Consider the following 21,347-nt stretch of genomic DNA (forward strand, 5'->3'; position numbering starts at 1 on the left):
TGGTCTTGAAACGCAGGAGCTGAGCTTCAAGCAGTACGATTCCTCGTCGTCGGACGGAGGTTTAACCACGGCGCCGTTGCGACACATCGCCGGCAGCAGGGAATCCCTGACAAGGATAATCCCGGCATCCCCACGGTCAAGCAGGGAGAGAATGCCGCCGCGTAGTCCCCCGGGATCCGCGGAGAGGATCGTCACCTCCAACCTTCCGTATTCCAGCCTGCAAAGGTACGTTTCATCGGCCGTTTCGCGCCACGCCGCGCCAAGCGCATAACGCAACAGCTACTCGAAATTAAATTTACTTCCCCTATATCTGTGGGGAACTGCCAACGCTGCCTTAATTTCGTTAGCCCTCCCCCCACCTCCAGCACTTCCCAAACTCGACCTGCTGCCGTTTTTGGTCCAGATTTCGAAATGCTGGCGCCATTCGTAAAAGCCGTAACTTAGTGGAAGGATAATTGACGACACGCCGTCCCGAGCACGAGCCTTGTCCACAAATTATACCGATATTTGGAAAGGAGATATTTTTCTCTCTGCTGAATTCAATTCCTACTACCTTTCTCTCCATTCCTATAATCTGTCCCGCAAGTAGACTGATCTGTATTCCGGGATCGTCGTGCTCTGCACGCAATCCCGGGGTGATCAATGACACATTCGATAGCTCACCTCCTATAAGCTCCTGTAAATTTATCGTGAAGGGTAAACTACAAAACGTATTTTGATACGGCTAGATTAAGGCTCAGGTTCGAAACTGAGTAAACACAGATTTGTTAGATGTCTACATCAATTTATGGAACGGTAAACAACGTCGGTGAATTAGTGATGAGTTCAAACATTGTTCCGATTGAATAAAATCTTTCAATCAAGTATTCGATGCTGTTCCGTAATTGCCCTTTTTTTTGTACCTTAATAAGCTGCCAGCAGGACAGAATTTCAGACAACGAACCGACCGTGCAAATTTGTAATTGGCAAACTTTTTATTGCTGCGAAGATACGATCGCAATGCGCGACTGTAATCTTTTTTTTTTTTTTTTTTTTTTCGTTCAACCAATATTATTAGTTCTCTTCTCAACTCTACGAGACGAGCGATTTCCAATACTGAAAAAATTCAGACAGTGTTCGCAAGAGATTGAATCGTTATTTCTTTATACGGCGTGTAAACTTTTTACGTATACGAACGATACTTTTTTCGTTCAAGGATGTAAACGACCGTTAAAGGAACATCCCGGAGGCTGGTGTATAAGAAAAGAGTTAGACACGCCCCGCAGTTGAGGGCTGGATGAGAAAGCACGAACTTCGGAAGTGCTTCGTACAAATATACATGCCGCATTTTAATCGAACCAATAATTTCCGGTTGAGGTTTTTACGTCCCCTCGATTCCGTTCATAATTCCAAGGTAAACCTGTCGCATAACAACCGAAGCTTTCGAAACGAGTTCTACGGAGGTAATCGATTACGTGCACGTCATACCGAACTGATTTTCTTCAAAATTTTCAACCGCATTGACGAATGCAGAGGCAATTGATTAGAATATAACGCGCCATTTTATAATCACCGGATTAACGAACCCTCGACCCCGTCAACCGCCCCGAATAAGCTCCGACACCCCCTCAACGTGACGAGATTTAAAAGCCCGCTTCTTCACGCTCGCGATTTAATTGCGGGAATACGTGGGGTAGGAAAAAAGGAAGAAGCAAAAAGAAAAAAAAAAAAAAAAAAAAATGGAAAAGAAAAAGAAAAGAAACGAAAGGAAAATAAAACTCCCAGAAACCCGGTCGAATCTCTCAGTAATTCTGATCAGACTCTCGAGCCACTTAACCGAGCTGATCCTTGGTAGTTCAGAAAAGCTACCGAGCTGTGCCGCCGTTTAGAGGTAAAAAATTTTCCTTCTCTTTTTTTATGGAAAAAGAAAAATGGAAAAAGCCCAGAAACCTGCGCTTAATAAAGGGTCCCAGTGAATAACGCGGAGGCAGTCTTTTGTGTGTTGCCAGAGACAAAGACAGGAACGGATCGAGCGGACTGAGCGAAGCATCCCAGGCGCCGTGCCACGTGAAAGCGAGGGCGAATGCGATAATGTACGAAACGCAGCTGAACTTCGTTGAATTCGTAGCGTTGTTTCGATCGTTCAGTCTTCGGGCCCGAAAGGACCTCCGGGATCTCTTTGGACAGCTGGCAATCACTCGTCGGAGTCAGAGCGACGGATCTCTTCGCGACTTTAACGCTCGTCCGTCGGTTTTGAGGCAGGCAAGCGATTCGACTCCGCAGCGTATCGGTAAGTTTAAATACCGAGGTGCTAACTATCCTTTTGATTATTTATTTAAGCGGACGATGAAACGATGTACAAGATGTGTAAATGAGGTTGAAAATTTCATTCGCTTTTTAAACACGCTGAACGAATGAAGGAGAACTTCTTTCATCTCCTCTCCATGCTCGCTTGGTTTTTTATTACTGTCTTTCTTTTCTTTTTTTTCTTTAATATTCCCAACTTCCCCCCTCTCTCATTTATATTGGACCTGTTTGGATGGTACAGATCACTTTTTCCGCAGCTTATATAATGATACAAAGAATTTAAATAAACGGGAGAAGAAAATTAGAAGAATAAAAAAATACGACCGCGATACGGCGGCGAAAAGAGAAACGGGGGAGTATACGCGACTTGAATGTCATAACATTTTCTCGAATTATTAATAACCTCGGTCGTAAGTAACAGGAACGCGGGCAATAAGAAGAAAGAGCAAAAATGAAAAAAAAAAAAATGGATGCGTATGAAGAAGTAAAGAATGGAAAAAAAAAATACTTGAAATAATAAAAACAGTGAATTATTTCTTTACGTAGGTCAGGTTCCTCGTCTCCCTCCCACAGCATTATAAACTTAACCAAACGAAATGTCACGAGCGGGGTGAAATAATAACAATAATAATAAAAACAACAACAACTAGAAACTCGGTTCGCATCGGTTGATATGCGGAAGATGAATGTATAGGCGCGGCAAAGAATACGAATGGCTAATGAAAAAGAAACGTAGGTAATTTTTTCTCCAGCAATTTTCCCTCTTCGATCGCGATACAAGAAGAAGAACATATTACAGTAAGAAAGAAAAAAGAATACCGGGAACAACATAAAGAGAAAAGAAGAAGAAAATGAATTAATACATACTCACGCAACTAATTCGTGGCTGAATTTCTTCACGCTAATAACGCACGTCGTGTAACTTCATCACTGTGCACGCCATACGAACCTGTACGATGTTATTCGATTGCTTCCAATTACCGGTAAGGATCACGATCCCAGAGGAACTAGGCTACCAACTGGACGGCTCCATGTAACTCGAACGTGTATTTCACCTATGTAGCGAACACGCGGGAGTAACACTTACAATTACGAGAAATGTGTCTGATGTACTTTGCGGTTCGGCGGGCGAAACGTAATTAATTATACAGAGAAATAACACGTATAGATCTGTGCAAGATGGCGCATCGCAGGGCGAGCTCTGTTTACAAACGGAATTGTGTGATGTATTATGCATTGGACCGTTGGATCAATCCCCTGCCGTGACCTTCTGTAATTTTACTTGTCGTTTCTCAGGCCTGCTAACGCGAAATAACTCAATCGATTGCCACGAGTACAAGACCAGCAGCAATTTACAAAACAAGCAAATATTCGACGCAATCGCGGCTACCAGTATCGTCAACAATTGTTCCGGAGTTGATACGTCGAAGTCGCAAGTCATCACACTCACCACCTTTACAAAGTTTCTCGAATCACGCCAACAGGAGAAGCTCACCGACGACGAAATCAAAGCGCTTGTCAAGGTAAGAATCGAGACGTCCGCGCAATTGCGTTCTTAAATATTTCAAAACCCCGTTACGATATGTAAGAGGAACTCCCAGTCTTTCATCCACCGATTCCCCTTTCTTTTTACCGTCAGACCAGTCCTTTTTATCCTCGAGATTCAACCAGACATTGCGCGGATAAAAATAAGAATAAAAAAAATGGGTGCGTGTACTTATGTACGCGCGTGAGAAGTTATAGTTCTCTGGCATCATTAAATAATAAATATTCAACATTGATAATTTAATAATATTTAGTATTAATTATATTAAATAATGATATTATTTAGATATGATAATTTATATCAATAAATAATACATACGGATAACTAACCTCAATTATATTGGAGCACTTGAAAAAGTATTTTAGCACAATTTTTTCACTAATATTCACAAATAGTAAATAATATTAATCCAAATATTCAATTTAAATCACTACTGAATATATTTTATTGCCACATATATAATTCGCACTTGTATGAAAATAAAACACGTGTTGTGACTGTAAAAACTAAAACCATGTGGATAAATATTATAAATAATTATGAAAACAGTGATGAGAGGCGCCAAGCGTACCAACATTAGCTTTTTTTCGAGACTTAATGAATTCGGTTGAGTGGGCAACTTCATCCTGTTAATTTTGTGTTACAGTGATGCGCGCGCATCCTGAAATTTCACTTTCATCAGTTTTTCATAACGCGCCTAAAGAAGTATAATTTCAATAATTAAAAAGAAACGTACCTCAGTTTTTGAGTTGGGAACGATATAGAGTTTTCCAACAATGCTCATAGACACAACGGTACAACCGCGGGTTTAAACAACCGTGTCAGACAATTAGCCGGGTTTTCATTTCTACGTCCACGGTTTGGTTAATTGCGAAGTAATTTTCCCGGCGGTTGACGCGGCGCGAAACTGTTATGCAAAATAATTCTAATTGTCGCTCTCGCCGTTCTGCTCTTTGTGAATCAGAGACACGAACCAGACCCCGCGCTACGGACCCAAATGTGTTTATCCTTTGAGGGATTTGCTCGGTACATGATGGACAAGGACAACTACGCCTTCGCAAACGAGTACGCGGCTCCAGTTGAAACCGAAATGCAGCAGCCCTTGTCCCAGTACTACATCGCAAGTTCGCACAACACCTACCTGACGGGTCACCAACTCAAAGGCGAATCGTCCGTGCAGCTTTACTCACAGGTGAGAAGAATTTGATAAAACGTATTTACCGCCTCGTTGAAAATCGTGCACTGCGTACAAGAACACAATTCTAACCTTGCTATCCACTCGCGGGATAACTCGACTTTCGCCATTCGGTGACTGTTTCGGCAAAGTATCGAATAGTTAAATGTGTGTCTCGCGACACTCAAAATCGTCCTCGCACATGTACGCACACTCGCGTGCAATGTTTACTTGCCGTCTCTGCGTCAAATCTCGCCGCTTGCCCGTGTCGCGACTCAAAACCTATCAGCTGTATCTCATGTATTGTCTACTGTCTCGAAATCATGTATGTGTATAATCTATGTGTTCTCTCTCTCTGTAACGTTCTCTTGCGATACCGTTTGTATCGCCTCATCGAAACCAATAAAAATCTCAATTATCGGTATTCATTATCTCTCTCCATCTCAACATCACTTTCGTTTCATTCACACTCGTTCTCATCACTAATTCGCGGATCCCACGTCGATGATCCATATCTTTTTGCCATCTCTCTAAACAGCGACCTTGTTCCGTCGGTCAAATTGGCCACGCTGCCACATGTTTGGATACCTTATTTTTCACGTTTTTACAACTTACCGAGACTATTTATTTTAGAAAATGTTTTTACAAGCACAGAGCTTGTATATGCTGCTTGAGCGTAACGTTTTGCGATTATAACTCTACGATCCCGAAAACGAATGAGCATTCTCTCTTCTTCCTCCGCAAAAACCTTAAAACATTTCAGTAAAAAAAAAACTCCGCGAAATTCTCGTTCACTTGCTGTAAAGAAAATATTTTTCCGTCATTACTCGTATAGCTGATACGTATAACGAGCACCGTTAATTCCAGTCCCTCGTACAAAAATTTACGTATTGTAATTTGAATATATGTGTACGCGTAAAAAGAAAATGTCACATTTTATTTCGGGCGATATTACGACACCTCCGTGGAATACACTTATCATTAATTTTTTAGAGCGTACCGTGGTTATAAATTTTCGAGTGATGAAACAGTGCGTCCTGCCGTCCGACGACGAGCGTTCTGGAACGGTAGGATCGAACAATACCGTATGTCTCTCAAATTTTCAAAGCCATCGGTAATTGTAACAAATAAAAGAAAATAACTTAAATAAGTAATATCAAATTATCGAGGACCAAACTGAATTTCTGCAAAACGGAAGACGAAAAAAACACGCACCCGTATTACAAGGAAGTGACGTGCGTATAGACAAAGAATTTCACCGTCAAGTAATATAATTCAGCACGGGACGGATTAAAACTTGAACTACTGCTGACGTGACGGTTATTCGCAAGTAGGTAATAGAAATTCTGCGAGTGGAGCTAATTTCGTTGGTGATATCGTTGAGCGGCGGCACGTTACCAGAGTCGTCCCTAAGACAACGACCGTGCGAATCTTTACGAGTGCAGAGCAATATCTCGGGCTACTTAAACAGGGCACTAATATTACTTACCGACGTTCAGGTCCTGCTGACCGGATGTCGTTGCGTCGAGCTGGACTGCTGGGACGGAGACGACGGTTCCCCGTTAATTTACCACGGGCACACATTCACCACGAAAATCCCTTTTCGGCTGGTCGTTGAAGCGATCGACAGAAGTGCCTTCGTCAGCTCTCCTTACCCGGTCATTCTCTCCTTGGAGAATCATTGTTCCCAGAGTCAACAGGCTCGGATGGCTCAAATCTTCCAGGTAGGATTTCGTAAACCTTCCCATAAATCCGCCACCCCTGTCCCTCCTGCCTTTTGCCACTTTTTTCATCCCGAAAGCTTAACTTTCCCGATTCATCCACCTTTATAAATTTGCCGTGAGCATATACCTCGGTGTATTTTGTATACACATAGGTATACAATATGTATAAAACACGTTACACCTCTACGCGCAAAACACTTCCTCTGAAAGTTTTCCAACAATCTGAATTTCCCCGTCATCGGCTACCCGCGGTTAGCCATAATATTTTCAATAACTTCTCATCTAAAAAGGTACTGTATTATATCGGTAGACAGTCTTGACACAAGACTTTTACCCCGTTTATCGATCTTGCGTTCAGGTACGTTATTACACTTGCACCCTGAACCGAACACGAAAATGAACTCTTTCCCCTTCCTTATTTTTTCTTCCAAGGACGATCTTCCGCTCGCAGGAAGTGGATCCGATTTCCTTCAGAATTTTCACACCCACGTACGCCACACGTGTCCTCGATGTTATAATATCTCATTCTAATTTATTCCCACACGTATAGTCGGTATTCGGGGACAAACTCGTGACGAAATTTCTGTACGATTCGGATTTCGGTGAGGATCCTCAGCTGCCGTCGCCCTCCCAGCTTCGCTACAGGATTCTAATAAAGAACAAAAAGCTTGTCGTCGATCCAGGCGGGCCTCTGCCTCACGTGCCTCTCGGCCATCGCGGTAAAATGCTCATGTCCGACAGAGCCTCGTCCATGAAGCAGATGCGAACCGACAACAACGTCACTCATCCCGAAGCCGATTACTACAGCGAAGACGAGGACGACGAGGACGACGAGGACGACGACGACAACGTCGACGGTAAGGAATCCGAGTCTCATCACTTAAGCGTAGATCCATGCTCTGCTCGACATCATTCTCATTCTGCTTTACTTTCCCAACACACAATTACGGTCTTCCAAAAGGCTGAACGCCCGTATCCGTGTTTCAGACAATTCGATCTCAGGAGGCAGTCAGAAGTCAGATCACGTTCGTCTCAAGTCGGACACGGCGGTGGATGACAAATCGCAGAAGCAGAGCAGTCAGATAGCAAAAGAACTCTCGGACCTGGTGGTGTACCTCCAGGCGATCAAATTCCGGGGCCTTAACACGAACCCGGGACCAGGAGTGCCGGTGCGAGTGCGTCACCCAGGTCAAACGGGCCCGATCCAGCGTCACAGCATAGCGGGAATCGGGACCAGCGGGACCCCGGCTTCTTCCGGATCCCCGCAGTCCCTGTCGACCTCGGCCTCGCTGGCCAGCGGCGGGAACAACATCGAAACGCTGTTCCGGTCGACCCGCGGCGTTCCGGCCTGCTTTCAGTGTTCGTCGCTCAACGAGAGCGCGGCGAAGAAGATATGCCGGAAACAGCCTCTGGGCGTTGTGGCGCACGCCGAGACCCAGCTGATTCGAACCTACCCGGCGGGCATGAGGATCGACTCGTCGAACTTCAATCCGGTGATATTCTGGGCGTTCGGTATCCAGATGGTGGCGCTGAACTACCAGACGGACGACGCCGCGCTTCACCTCAACGCCACGATGTTCGAGCAGAACGGGCAGTGCGGGTACGTCAGGAAGCCGTCGGTCATGTGGGACAAGGGGCACATGATGTACAGGCGATTCAACCCCTGGGACAAGGAGTTCGACGGTCTTCACTCGGCGCACTTGACCCTCTCGATAGTGTCCGGACAGTACGTCTCGCCGACTAATCTCCTTTCCAGCACCTTCGTGGAGATAGAACTCGTCGGTATACCGATAGACTGCGCCAAGCACAAGACAAAGGCGATACAGAACAACGCCCTGAACCCGATATGGAACGAGAAGTTCTGCTACCAAGTCATGTTCAAGGACCTCGCCTTCCTCAGGTTCAGCATCGTCGACGCGAGCTCGCACCATCTCATTGCTCAGCGGGTCCTACCTCTCAAGTGCCTCAGGCCGGGCTACAGGCACGTCAGACTCCGATCCTGCAAGAACAAGCCCCTCGCCCTCTCGACCCTCTTCATATACTCCCGGCTGGAGGAGGAGAGCCTGGACTACGACGACACCTGCTGCCGCGAGCACAAGGAGCCGAAGAGGGGCCCGTCAACCTCTGGCAAAGAGACGGAGAAGCTGGTCAGCGTGGACCCCGTATTGGGCGGGGTCACCCTGAAGCGACGGATGTTCTTCCTCATGGTGTACCATGTCATACCCGAAGAGCCTTACACCATTCTTAAGGTGACGCAGGAGAGCACGACTCAGGAAGTGATGCTGCAGGCCCTGCAGAGGGCCGGCATATCAGCCGAGCACGTCGACGAGTACATTCTGGTCGAGGAGGTATCCAGGGGTTGGGAGAAGCGGGAGAGGGAGGAGCTGCCGACGCAGAGGGTCCTCGACCCCTCGGAGCACCCGCTGCAGGCCCAGGGCCTCTGGAAGGGCCAGGGTAGGTTCCTCCTGAAACGCGTCGGTGACGATCCGAGCAGCCGGGCGTGGCTGGCCTCGATAAGAAGCACGGCGGCGCACTCGAGGCTGAACGACACTTCGCCGAGGGAGAAGAGCACCCACATCTGGGACGAGGCGGACACCTTCCTCGTCTGCATCTACAACGTATCCCCGGAGATTCCCTACGCCATACTTCGGGTCCCGGTTAGCAGCTCGGCCCAGGACGTCCTGGCCCAGGCCTTGGTCAAGGCGAGGCGGATGGAGGACCCGATCAAGTTCGCCCTCGTCGAGGAGCTAGAGTGGGGCGGGGTTGGCGCGGTGGGGAGCGGAAATCGGCAGCAGCGGGTCCTCCGCGACGATGAGAACGTCTACAGCACCCAGGCTCTTTGGAAGACCCTGGGTAGGTTCATTCTTCGGGAACGAGAACAGGTTCTGCCGAGACGGCACCTGCTTCCGGCGACCCTCGACAGGTTGAGCAAGGGGTTTTCGGTCGGTAGGTCGGTGTCTCTTCCGGGATCCGGAAAGGAGAAGGTCCCCGTCGCAGAGGCCCTGTCCGATCCGACATCGAGGGGTCTTCGGCATCGGCTTCTGCTGTCGGGCCGCAGAAGGGAGGTTCACTCCGACGGCGAGGAATCACGCGAATCCGACATACTCAACGCCGCGTTGCATCTGAAGAAGGTCTCGCTGAGGAAGTTTCGCGTTTGGAAATCCTAGCTAACAAGTTACACGAGGAACGTATTCCTCGATATGTCGTTATAATGAAAATTGGAAACAAAATTTATATACGCATAATATAATATTATACACAACGACGAATCGGCAAAAGTGCCTCGTCGTCGTCTTCTTGTTCTTCTTCTTTCTTCGAGTCATCTTTACACAGTCTGTACACATTGCGTTTGTACGAACCTAATTCCGAGCTAAAGGGAAACAGAGAATAAGAAAAAAACAACGCGTGTACAACCGACCAGACATTTTTCTGTACATACCATATGTGTTTTAAAAAACAAAAAAAAAAAATATATATATATATATATGTAATCACGACATATTAAATACAATACTGCGACAGTGGCTTAAATAGATGTGCATATTTCGAGCAAAAAAAAAAAAAAAAGAAAGTCCAAGATACAAGCAATAAATATAACGTATCCCTTTTCCTTTACCGCTGGTGACGGACTCGGGAAAGTGGAAGATAGAGTGAAAAAAATAAAACAAAAAAAAATTAGGGAGTAAAAAAGAAAAAGCAATTAAGCAGAGATTTCGCAAACCTCATCTTTCCCATCAACCCCCAGAAAAGACGCTTTGGTTTCTCATTTATATACGTAACGAATAAGGTAGTTAAAAAAATATCAGTCAAATATCGTGATTTATGAATTGCGGTAAAACGAACTACTGTTAGACATAAGAGTCTATTGTTAGATCACTTGAGAATTTTTCTTACTTGTACTATAAAGTTTTCCACCGTCTTCAGGGTACCGTAAAATCTCCAGAGAACACAGAAACAATGTTTCGTTTGCCACTTTGGACCAAACTCAAAGTCTAAGTGTTAATTAATATGCAATAAAAGTGTGCAAATGCATTTTCAATTTCTTAAAAATTAACGTATCCCATTTTTGAACGAATATTCACCGTCTAATAACTGTGAAATGTTTTTTCTATGATGGTTACAACGTAAATGAACAGAGCATCAAAAATTTTGATAATTTAATGTGCTATTGAATAATCACGACGCTTGAAGTAATTTACAAACATCTGAGTTCGAGAGTGAGAGAGCGAATACCCTGATACTGAAATGTTTGAATAGAAAAAACAATTATTTAAAATATGCGGCATTTTCCATCGCATACATATATAGAATCCGTTAATAATTCACTTAAATTAATAATTAGGACCGGGCGTCTGATAATCCAAACTTAAGAAAAGAGATTGAAAAAGGGAAAAGGAGTTAAAATAATTCAACGGATATCCAGACGTACCGAATTGAAAATTGTACACTTAACAATACGTGTAAGAATAAGTACCTAAATAATTAATCTTTCATTACATTTGCCGATAGTTCATGATTATATGGTTACATAATAGCGCAGATAAAGTGAATACATTGGTTGTCTCTTTTTAGTTCAGATATGTTTCTGACAAAAACAAAAAACAAAAAAAAAAAAAATTAACCGCGTGATACAATTGAACTCTGCTAAGCCCAAAAACTCATTATATTCCCTACTAAATTACGGACTGTTAAAACATAACGTGACATTGATCAGACGCGAGGGTTTCCGCTGCATAATATTTGCGTTTGTAAATACGGATATATATACCTGCATATAAACATATACATTATACATATACATACTTATATAAATATTCATACACCATTCAGCTTTATATACATAACAGATGTTGTATTGTTTCCTTGCATTATAGAAATTGAAAATCTTAGCTTTCGCCATAATTGATACGTTAAGAAAAAAAAAAGCAAAATGACAAAAAAAAAAAAAAGAAAAAAAAGAAAAAGAGAGAAGAAAGGAAAATAAAAATAACGACTACTTTTAACATTTGGGACCATTGTCATAAGAATAACCAAACTTCTTGAGAGAAAATGAAAAACCACAAGCAGTATTAAGTTTTAATTCGAGGCATCCGTCTCCGTACGTGCATATCTCTTGTGTACATATCCGAGACCTTTAGCGTATACGTATATATATACCACAGGCGTGATTTTATATGATATACAGAAAGATGACAGTCAAAAAGTTTCTGTCGGAAGCCAGGCTGGCCAGGCTCTGTATTCGCAACTAACAGGCGCGACTTGAACTTCGCATTAAACGCGTCACCGTAAAAACGTACTTACGACTTCCCGCAAAAACACTAGTTAAACGTACCAATTGAACCGTCGACACCCAACGTGTTGATTGTTATCATCTTCCCATCTGTACATATCATGCACACATATTATACTTACATAATACATATGTATATTTATCAAGCCGATTGCGGCTGAGAATTTTTATCAATTAACCCCCGAAGAACATAATTATCTGCCCACTTTTCTAACGGTGCAATTTGTCTCACTTCGAATAAATCACACCTAGATACCCCGAATGACAGCGGGATTGCACGTGAGTGACACTTATTAATTCAAGTGCTGATGCGAAGTTCGAATCACCCATTTGTCATTACACACCTTATACATACATATACCTATACATACTATATACATAGTTGAATCGGGTAAATTGCTTATTACAAAAATATCCAACCATATAGCGTATATACTTATATATGTGTATATATTTCAAGGGAAAAAGCATCGTTAATTATACTGGTATATATATATATATATATATATATATATATATATATACTATAAAAACTTTTTGGCGTATACATAATATATATGAAATATCTAATTTTCGTTTATTCAACATCTCTATTCACACAGCATGCGGCCACATAGACATTATTAAAAATAATAATAATAATAATAATAATATTAATATTAATAGTCATAATAATAATGATATTAACATTGTTGAAATATGTACTTGTAAATAAACATAAAGCATTTTTTATAAATAATAATTATCATTAACTTATCCTTGATCATACATAGTGTATATAAATCAACCTTAGAAAATGAATAATCATTTGAGACGTCATTTTCTTGCCTAGATGAAGTTTCATTCCACCAGCTACCTGCACGGTATTTTCCATGTACTGCGGTGTGTCCCAGATTGACAAGGCATGCCTGTTTGAATCGATAAGTTGGGTTCATATTACCGCATCAAAGTCAATATCTATATACATAGAAATTTACTGCACCCCAGATTACACAGCGTTTTAGTTTCACTCTATTTCGCGTTAATTCTGAAATAATAATCGTTATCGGGATGTTTAATCGACTTGAGGAGTAAAGCTTTTGCGCTCTCTAGCTGCTTCCTAATTTCTTTTTAGGCCGCGCTTATCCCTTTTTAATGGTCCAATTTACAGTTTCCCCTTTTTTTAACGATGCTCGTAATACGTGTTGGTTTCACCGTATTCATTCAGGATATAATTGAGGAGAAAAATGTTGGAAGGCATTGGCGGTGTTGCTTTTTAGCATGTAGAAGAAGATTTGGAAGAAAAAAAACGGAATTATTTGAGCCAGGCTTTTATGTTTTGGCATCTTTTTTCCTTCGCTTCAAACGAAAAGAAAACTGGCGGTAAGCCAATTGGATCCCAGTTTGCAGAATTTTATTCAAACATTCGGTAAATAATCTGTAGCGAAAAAGAATTTATTATTTCGTGTTCAAGAGTCAGATTCTGCAGATGAAGACGGGCTTGTTTACATTTTCAATTATTATCGGTGTCGTAACAGTTCACAGATAAGAGCAATCACGTTTAGTAAACAGCACGGATACTGGCGGAGAGCGCGATAAAAGCTGTTCACTATACCGTATAAATGCATGAGAACATATGTTCGGATCGACGAGTCACTCTGGGCTTTTTTTTTCTTTTGGCAAAAATAACTCCAGTCAGGGACGTCGTACATTTCACTGCACAGACCGTGTTCCGTATACAAATCCGTTTCTCAGTAGAGTCACTCTAATTTTCACAAAATAAGTACCAGCGAGCGATCGTACATGTAATGCTTGCATTTAAATTGAGTGTAGTGAAAATCCGTGATAAGGCACATGGATATTGGCTCGAAGAGTCCTAGCTCCGGGGTTATCAGCAAATGAGAAGCGAATGAACGCGTAGTCGCGCTATCTACGCATATACGACCGCTGATAAACCCGAGTACATCAGTTGAGCAGTTGATAGTCGCAGTGAGGTTTCAGTGCCCGGTGGATCGAATCCAGAATAAAAATGCCGGTAAGAAGACGTTTGCAAACTACGTATCGAGATAGATATGCCTGTTTTTGTGAATCGGGACGGTTCGGCTTTAAGAGCTTGCAGATGACTTCCGAAAGTTTGGAGAAATTCTTGAGATTTATGTATTGCCGTAAGACACACAAGACCGACGCGCGAATGAAATATATATGGGCGAAGAACGCAAACTGTGGCTCGAAACATTTGTCTTCTACGTCAAAAGGGGAAATATTTATGTTACGAACGAGATAAGAAATTCAAACGGGAAAATTTTCGAAGCGTTGGAGAGGCTCGCTGGTATATTTTATGCAATACGTGCATGTATCGTAATACAGGAATTCAAGATGTGATAAATTGTTGAATTTATTTTCACACAGGCGGGCCAATTAAAAGCCAGCCTCGTCCATAATTTAGAACTGAATTACTTTGTGTATAGTATACTGTATCAACCTTTCGTTACAGCGCCTACCGTTCACTTTCAGAGGATACGTCGCTCCGGTATTCACGCCGTTTCTAAACGACAGGTAAATCACGTTACACGCCTTGTGATTTCACCCTAAAAGCACGATTGTCGTCGAGCTTCAAAAAGACCGCAATTTCATTTTCAGTACAAGGAGCTTGAACCTATCCTTCATACCGCAATATGCCCAATTTCTTCTGGAACGCGGAATCCCCGGAGTGCTCGGTGAGTAATATGTCTCATACTATACGTAGAGTGTAATTTAGAATATTTTATTACAAACTTTGGAGTGCTTCAAAAGACCATTTATAACATAGGTTCGTTGTTTTCGGACCATGTAAGTTATACCTAATTGGTGCTAAACTCGCGATCGGGGCTCAGAGCCCGTTTCTTCCAATATCTTTGTTTCTCGAAAATTGTCGATCGTTCGGATCATTTTATCGACACCATATTCATATTTATTTCTCAACAGTCAACGGGTCGCTGGGCGAGGGACCCTCGATGAATGTTGAAGAAAGAAAATCCGTACTCGAAGCTTGGGTACGCGCTGTTAAATCAACGAAACAACACTTGATGGTGCAAATTGGGGGAGGCTCCCTACCCGACGTCCTCGAATTGGTGCGTTCGCATTTTATACCCTTATACGCAAGATTCTATGCAAGACATGGGTAAATATTGGTATAAAAGATAGATGCGGCTCGAATTTGTAGAAGATTATATTATTCATTCTCATAATAATAATGGATTCGAATAATCAACTTAAATATTGTGTAAAGGAATTAATTTCTCACAATATTGCAGGCAAAGCATGCTGAAAAGCTTGGCGTCGATTCTATCCTCTGTCTTCCGGAACTTTATTTCAAGCCTAAGACGCCCAAACAATTAGTAGAGTACTTGCGAATCGTCGGTCAAGCCGCCCCCAGAACACCGTTGCTTTACTACCACGTACCGATGTTCTCGAATGTTGATAGTAAGTAAAGATTTATTGATTTCATTAATTGATTTCATAAATTCAAAAGCAAACAATCGTGTTCAGCAAATGGAAATATTTACTTATCTATTGGGGATCAGCCATTGAAATATTATCACGAAATTCAAGGGAGTGATAATAAACTTGAAAACTTTGATGAAATAATTACAGTTTCGCGTATATTACAACTTAGCCTAACATCTTTATCACGCTGTTATCAGCGGTAGTGTACATAACAATCTTTGGAATTACTTTTCAAAAGAAATTTCTTTGCACTTTTGATAAACGAACTCTGAAGAAAGGACGTAGAAGTAGAATTCTTCTTGCCTTTCAGTGCAATAAATGTATTCGTTTCATATTTAGTAAACATGGTTGAGTTCTTGGAGGCAGTCGGTAATCGGATTCCATCTTTTGTCGGCATGAAATTCACCAGCCCAAACCTTTCCGAGGCAACGGATGCCATGCACGTTAACGATAAGGAGTTCGCCATTTTTGTGGCCACTGATCAGGTAAAATAAAATGATGATTCTTTCTCTTCTCTCGACTTTTACCATCATCACAGCATTGTCACATTATTGATAAGACGCGAATGATGGAAACCACGCTGAAATAAATTTCACACATTTTTTTCATTGCGCTGAATTAAGATTTTAAATAAAATAACGGGGAAACATTTTTGAATGAATTTCAGACGTTAGCAGGTGCCTTTGTTCTAGGACACGATTCCGCAATAGCGGGGACGCTGAATGTGTTTGGTGATCAATTAGTCGATATACAAAAAGCCAGTAAATCAGGGGAGTGGAAAAAAGCCCAAGAAATACAGAAAACTGTAGCAAAATCCATAGCTGCCGTTATCCAACATGGTAATTGACGGAACAAAATTACATAGTGGCAACTAATGATGACGTAACTGTGTAAATAACTGAAATTGTTCAATGATTTCAGGTCACTTTGTCGAGACCATGAAAGTCGCAATGGCACTTCTAACACCGTTCGATATGGGACCTCCTAGAGCCCCATTATGCCCCGCTTCTGCCGAAAAAGCTGCCGCGATAAGAGAAAGTTTGAAAGCTTTGGGTTACCAGCTTTCTAATTGAATGAGGATTGTTTCGCCACCTTCGTAAACTTGATTACGTCTAACGCGTGATTGTTTGAGGAAGTTCAACTTTTGTAATTGCAAGATACAATAAAACAGATTGTATATTCTCTTAATTACTTTGTGAATTTTTCCGTGAGATTTTAGGCGTACTGTCGCATCAGAGAATTTATATTAAATAGATATGAACGGGACGAATTGCGTTAAATTGTGAGTGGATCAGCAAAAAAATATATTCAATCTTATTTTACATTTTTCATTGGTTTCGGCTCGAACCCATTACGCTATCACTCACTGAACATGTAAGGAGATAATACATGAAGCAAAATTAAATCATGTCAATCAAACTTCTGGCTAAAATTGCTTATAACGAGTCTAAATGAATATTGAACATATAAAGTGATAAATCCTGTTGTTTTGCCATAAAAGAACTTGGAGAATGTAATCTTGGCTACTTAGGAATAGTATTTACCTGATAATTATTGCTCGATTCAGTAGCATAAAACCAATGCGAGTCACAAATCAACCTTTAGCATGGTCTATTTTACGCAACAAAAAATGGGTGTAATTTTTTACTGTTGCGTGGTCTGTGCCAGCTGTCTCAACTGCTTCAACACTGTTTCCAAAAGCTTCTTCTTATCACGTTCACTTTTCTTTAAAACAGAGAATACCGTTTTTTTATCAGATTCCCTCAATCTGAAAGAAAAAAAAATTAAATGATGAAATTTTCATTTCTGTTACTGCGTGTAAGAAACATGATTGATCTCACTTTTCGAGCAGTATCAAGGCTGTGTTTGGCGTAACCAAGTTGTATTTACTAGACTCGTGACCGTAATCATGAAAATAAGTAGGCCAATCCAAGCTCATGAACAGATCCAACAATTGTCTCAACTCGGCGAAATACTGGAGCAATACTCCTTCTGGTAATCCCACAACTGGCTCGGATGCTGCAAATTCTATTAAAAAACAAAAAGAAATCGCAAGCATCAGAAACAAGAAAGTCCAAGTATTTGACTAGCCCCACACTGTGCCAAACGTACGTTCGCATTGGATGGTATCTAGATTAACTTGCTGCAGTGCACCCATGGAGATTTGTTTTACGTCGTCGCTAATCAGAATTCCTTGAATCGATTTAGCTATATGTGAGCATGCTGATTTACACGCAACTTGCGCAACCTCTTCCTGAAAATCAAAGATATAATAATGAACAGTAAATGAATAAATCAGTGATTGCTGTCCACTTGGTTTTCGAACTAACTTACAGGCAGATTCGTGAAGCACATGAAAATACTCTGCAAAAATGCTATGAGATCTGTTATAAAACTCGACGCATGTCCTTGAGGCTCGGCTAGATTCCAATCGTAATTTTCCAACTCTAAAAATTCGTCCAGCTTTCGCTTCAGTTTGTCACATATTTGTCGCTCTGCATCCTCTCTCGCAACTCTAAACATCGCTGACTGAACCCCGCCACAGCTTAATTGACCTTCATGAGGCGTTCTGAATACCAAGTGAAATTTTTAGAAACAGTCAATAACAAATAAGTTTTTATAAAAGTTTACCATGGTAAAACACTAATTGAATAATGAATAGATAAACAATTACCCTGTTATGTTGGAAACAAATTCCTCCAGGTATTTGGTGGAGTTTTCAAGATAGCCAGTATTTATTATAATCTGTACCACTTGAAGCAAAGCTAACGATGGTTTTCGGAACAGTGAAGAAAGGCAACCACTGAAGGTTCGGGTGAGTAATAGATTGGTTGATTTGCGAATCATTTCGTCAACTTCGGTTTGGGTGAGATTTAAATCCTCGGAGAATTTTAGACAGGCGTATATAAATTCCTTGACTTGTTGATATACTTTCGGTACCATTGCGGAAAATGGGAATCTCTTTGGAAACTCGGCTTTTTGCAGCGCCTCGTCATGATACGGGAACGATCCCAGTACATGGTCATATTCTGCTTGCGACGAAACCTAGAAGGTCAATTTTTCATTAGGTAAATATTTGATTTCGATCACGTATTAAAAATGATGTATTTAGTTAAAAATAATTCAAAATCTGGTCTCACTTGAATTGGTAGGAAACTATCTTCATCCAAAATATCCCTGAACACTTGAACCCAGTGCTGCATCAGAACTTCATTGTAATGAACTCTTATCTCTTGCAGTAATTCCCAAAGTTGACTGACAGGGTAACCGTAGTTCTAATTTTAACAGATATAAACATTACGTCTGTACACCAGGATTAAACTGTTTTACTTTTACTCACCCTCAACGTAGTGTTAAACAACATCAATAAATTTTTAATTTTCAAAATGAGTGTGGCATCTGTGCAATACGCCTAAAACAAATACAATTCATGTTATCAGTTTGGCCAAGCTCAGATATATACTGATATTCCAAAATCGGTGTCAAAAAATTTCTTTACGTTTATGGAAACTTTTTCAACATCCAAATCGATTTCAGATAAGGTTGACTTACAGAATTCGTCCTTAAAGCGTTTACGATCTTGGAGATTGCCATGGACCAAACTTCTTCCAGATAAGATCGGGTTGCCAATCCATTTCCTGTATTCAGAATATGATCTTCAACAACAAAAAATCCCAGAATACCATGAATATACGATTGATAACCAACTATACTCTCGTGCTGAAAACAAATATTTTCTTCAGGTGTAACACATGCTTAATATTGAGAAAAGATTCGTACAAAACTTTGAGCTCGATTCACTATGTTATCATTTTTTTTGTTACCATGTTATTTGGAGGCTGCAGAACAAGTCTGGCTTGTTGCTTTCGTTGCTGCCTGTAATAAGCCTTAAAGGTATCGCTTTCACGCAGTACCGTATAAATATGCATACAACGATAGACTGGGCTAAAGTCCATGAGATCTTGAGCGCTGAGTTCCTCCTCTGTATCACCTGCTAAAATATTTGACTGTGGAGTAGCTTGCCGTTTCTTTTTGCGTCCAATTATTTCAGCTTCATTGACAAGCTGTTCAGCGGTCTAAAAAGTTAGTAGCATATACTGTGAAAATCCAATACAATTTTATTAAATTTCAATAACTCGATATATTGTATTTGAATTATACTCACGTGTTTCATGGCAACTTCTCCAATTTTGGGAGAATATTTTCTTATATTTTCCAGGAAGTCTCGCAAATCTGACATAGATGCATCTTTTATATTTTCGCGCAGCCTATAAAATAAAGTGCCACAGGACATGAATTGGTTATTTTGCCCAACACTTGCATTTGAGCAAAACTTATTAATTCAACCTGTGTATACTGTTTCAATTAGACTTAATTCGATATTTGTTGATCAAAGAATATTATAAGTTATTTTGCTACGGCCCTCTATAACTTTGTAAGTAAAAATGTGATTACAAAGAAACAGTTGAAAAAAAGTTAAACAAATTGCAATGTGAAATTCTACAATCATTACATGGTTCGATAATTTCCATATTGACTTGATGCCATGAGATGGTAAAAATTGAAAATTCATCAAATTTGACCAACATACACTGATATTTGTTGAGTAATTTGGGAAGAGAATCGATAATTGGTAATTTTAGGTAGATCGTGATGCTCGAGTTGTTCCAGAGTCTTAAGTGCTGGATAATATCGTTTATCTTTCATCTGTCTTTGGAGTTTTGCATAAGCAGCGAGGACAGGAAGGCACATGGTAAGACTGTCAACTGCAGCAGCCATATTATTTTCTACTTTTCTAGCTTTTACCAATTCCTCCCCTTTTGCTATAACTCCAGCTGCTGTATCCATAATCCGTTTATCGAGTTCCAGTACTTCATTCTATTCAAATGAAATCAATTAATTAGTCAACTCGATAGCTTGCAAATTTATACCCCAGTTAATACTAACATTCAACTGCTGCGCTTGGGACCGAACTTGCAGTAATTCCCTAATAGAGTCAATAAACCCCTGGTAATGATGGTTGCACATGCGCTCGATATCTTTGTCATGGCTCTTTACCCTGTCATCAAGCTTTTCCATGAACTGCTGATGTTCCTGTCCATCATAAATGGCTCTGTAAGCATTGTTGAAAAATATTCATCACTGGATTTGCAACCTTATTTGAAAATTTTGTATGCGTTAACATCTAAATAAGTAGTCTAAATAATCAGGTAATTAAAATGAGACGGCAATAAGAATTTGAAACCCTGTTCAAGTTTTATTATGTGATCGAATTTGTATCTTGAGATGAAAATCATAATAATGATACCAAGTGGCTGTTAGTACCTGATGACCAGACCGATATTGCCTGCATCTGTAGACTCTAGTTCAAACAATAAAAGTTCGTGCTTGGATGCAACGTTGACAACAGACATTGAATTTTGGGACATCAGTGAAGGTTAGCAATAATAGAAATAATGAATATTTTCTAGGCTCGTTATAATTTGTGAATCTTCGGGGTAAACTACCCCTGGTTTGCGCAAATGCATAAGGGAGGTAGGTATGCATCTGCGTGATCAGGGGTTGTTTTGCAATGCCGCGTATTTTGACGGTGGAACATAACCTCGTTCGTTTGGAAAGTCAGACAAATGAAGTTTCTCACTTGAATGTCGGGCCCAAGTAATCGTCGATTCCCTCGATTTCTTGAATAAGTAAATCATATTGCTGCATTTTTTCCCTCCAACAGACTTCGGCCCAACACTTTTTTCGAACTTATTAAACACTTTGACAGGTTGTTAGAAGGATCGACTGACTTGACGCACCGCCCTCGTTTGAAATCAGGTGATGACATGGGTGATGACTAACTCATGGATATTGGCTGAT

The 21,347-nt window shown here is 41.1% G+C and overlaps 3 protein-coding genes across 6 annotated transcripts in view; 2 read left to right on the top strand and 1 right to left on the bottom strand.

Annotated features, from left to right (window-relative positions):
* The window catches only part of LOC124180146 (1-phosphatidylinositol 4,5-bisphosphate phosphodiesterase epsilon-1-like), a 28,328-nt gene extending 16,919 nt beyond the window's left edge, over positions 1-11,409 (top strand). The window contains exons 7-13 of the mRNA XM_046565261.1: positions 17-225; positions 1,971-2,269; positions 3,583-3,809; positions 4,797-5,024; positions 6,506-6,730; positions 7,281-7,587; positions 7,718-11,409. Of these exons, the coding sequence (XP_046421217.1) occupies positions 17-225; positions 1,971-2,269; positions 3,583-3,809; positions 4,797-5,024; positions 6,506-6,730; positions 7,281-7,587; positions 7,718-9,897 (3,675 nt within the window). The 3' untranslated portion in view covers positions 9,898-11,409. The remainder of the gene's footprint in view (positions 1-16; positions 226-1,970; positions 2,270-3,582; positions 3,810-4,796; positions 5,025-6,505; positions 6,731-7,280; positions 7,588-7,717) is intronic.
* A 790-nt stretch (positions 11,410-12,199) lies between these two features.
* On the bottom strand, positions 12,200-21,265 carry LOC124180147 (exocyst complex component 6). 4 transcript variants are annotated; one of them, XR_006870219.1, is made up of 14 exons: positions 20,811-20,992; positions 20,433-20,598; positions 20,077-20,363; positions 19,651-19,753; positions 19,310-19,561; positions 19,038-19,205; positions 18,826-18,897; positions 18,626-18,760; positions 18,160-18,530; positions 17,820-18,054; positions 17,598-17,739; positions 17,327-17,513; positions 17,030-17,253; positions 12,200-12,928 (listed from the first exon to the last, which is right to left on the bottom strand). XR_006870219.1 is itself a non-coding variant. In XM_046565263.1 (13 exons), the coding sequence occupies exons 1-13, from the start codon at positions 21,192-21,194 to the stop codon at positions 17,130-17,132; spliced, it is 2,310 nt and encodes a 769-aa protein (XP_046421219.1). In that variant the 5' UTR covers positions 21,195-21,265; the 3' UTR covers positions 16,147-17,129. The 4 variants fall into 4 exon arrangements, 2 of the variants coding, with proteins under 2 accessions (XP_046421219.1, XP_046421218.1); XR_006870220.1 differs by lacking the exon at positions 12,200-12,928 and adding an exon at positions 14,743-16,065; XM_046565263.1 differs by lacking the exons at positions 12,200-12,928; positions 20,811-20,992 and adding an exon at positions 21,127-21,265 and having other exon boundaries at positions 16,147-17,253.
* On the top strand, positions 13,896-16,673 carry LOC124180154 (N-acetylneuraminate lyase-like). The gene is made up of 8 exons (XM_046565278.1): positions 13,896-14,034; positions 14,494-14,555; positions 14,640-14,716; positions 14,964-15,109; positions 15,293-15,461; positions 15,825-15,970; positions 16,153-16,324; positions 16,407-16,673. The coding sequence occupies exons 1-8, from the start codon at positions 14,029-14,031 to the stop codon at positions 16,556-16,558; spliced, it is 930 nt and encodes a 309-aa protein (XP_046421234.1). The 5' UTR covers positions 13,896-14,028; the 3' UTR covers positions 16,559-16,673.
* Positions 21,266-21,347: the final 82 nt, after the last annotated feature.

This window comes from Neodiprion fabricii, chromosome 4, assembly GCF_021155785.1.
Source record: "Neodiprion fabricii isolate iyNeoFabr1 chromosome 4, iyNeoFabr1.1, whole genome shotgun sequence".
NCBI lineage: Eukaryota > Metazoa > Arthropoda > Insecta > Hymenoptera > Diprionidae > Neodiprion > Neodiprion fabricii.

Bases quoted from the DNA above. Each gene is read 5' to 3' on its own strand.
- LOC124180147 (XM_046565262.1), bottom strand. From the start codon at position 20,914: ATGTCCCAAAATTCAATGTCTGTTGTCAACGTTGCATCCAAGCACGAA. The intron at 19,206-19,309 runs GTAACAAAAAAA...ATTTGTTTTCAG, and splicing joins TGCAGCCTCCAAATAACATG to CACGAGAGTATAGTTGGTTA. The intron at 17,254-17,326 runs GTGAGATCAATC...TTTTTCTTTCAG, and splicing joins GCCTTGATACTGCTCGAAAA to ATTGAGGGAATCTGATAAAA.
- LOC124180154 (XM_046565278.1), top strand. The intron at 14,556-14,639 runs GTAAATCACGTT...TTTCATTTTCAG, and splicing joins ACGCCGTTTCTAAACGACAG to TACAAGGAGCTTGAACCTAT. The intron at 15,110-15,292 runs GTGCGTTCGCAT...ACAATATTGCAG, and splicing joins TACCCGACGTCCTCGAATTG to GCAAAGCATGCTGAAAAGCT.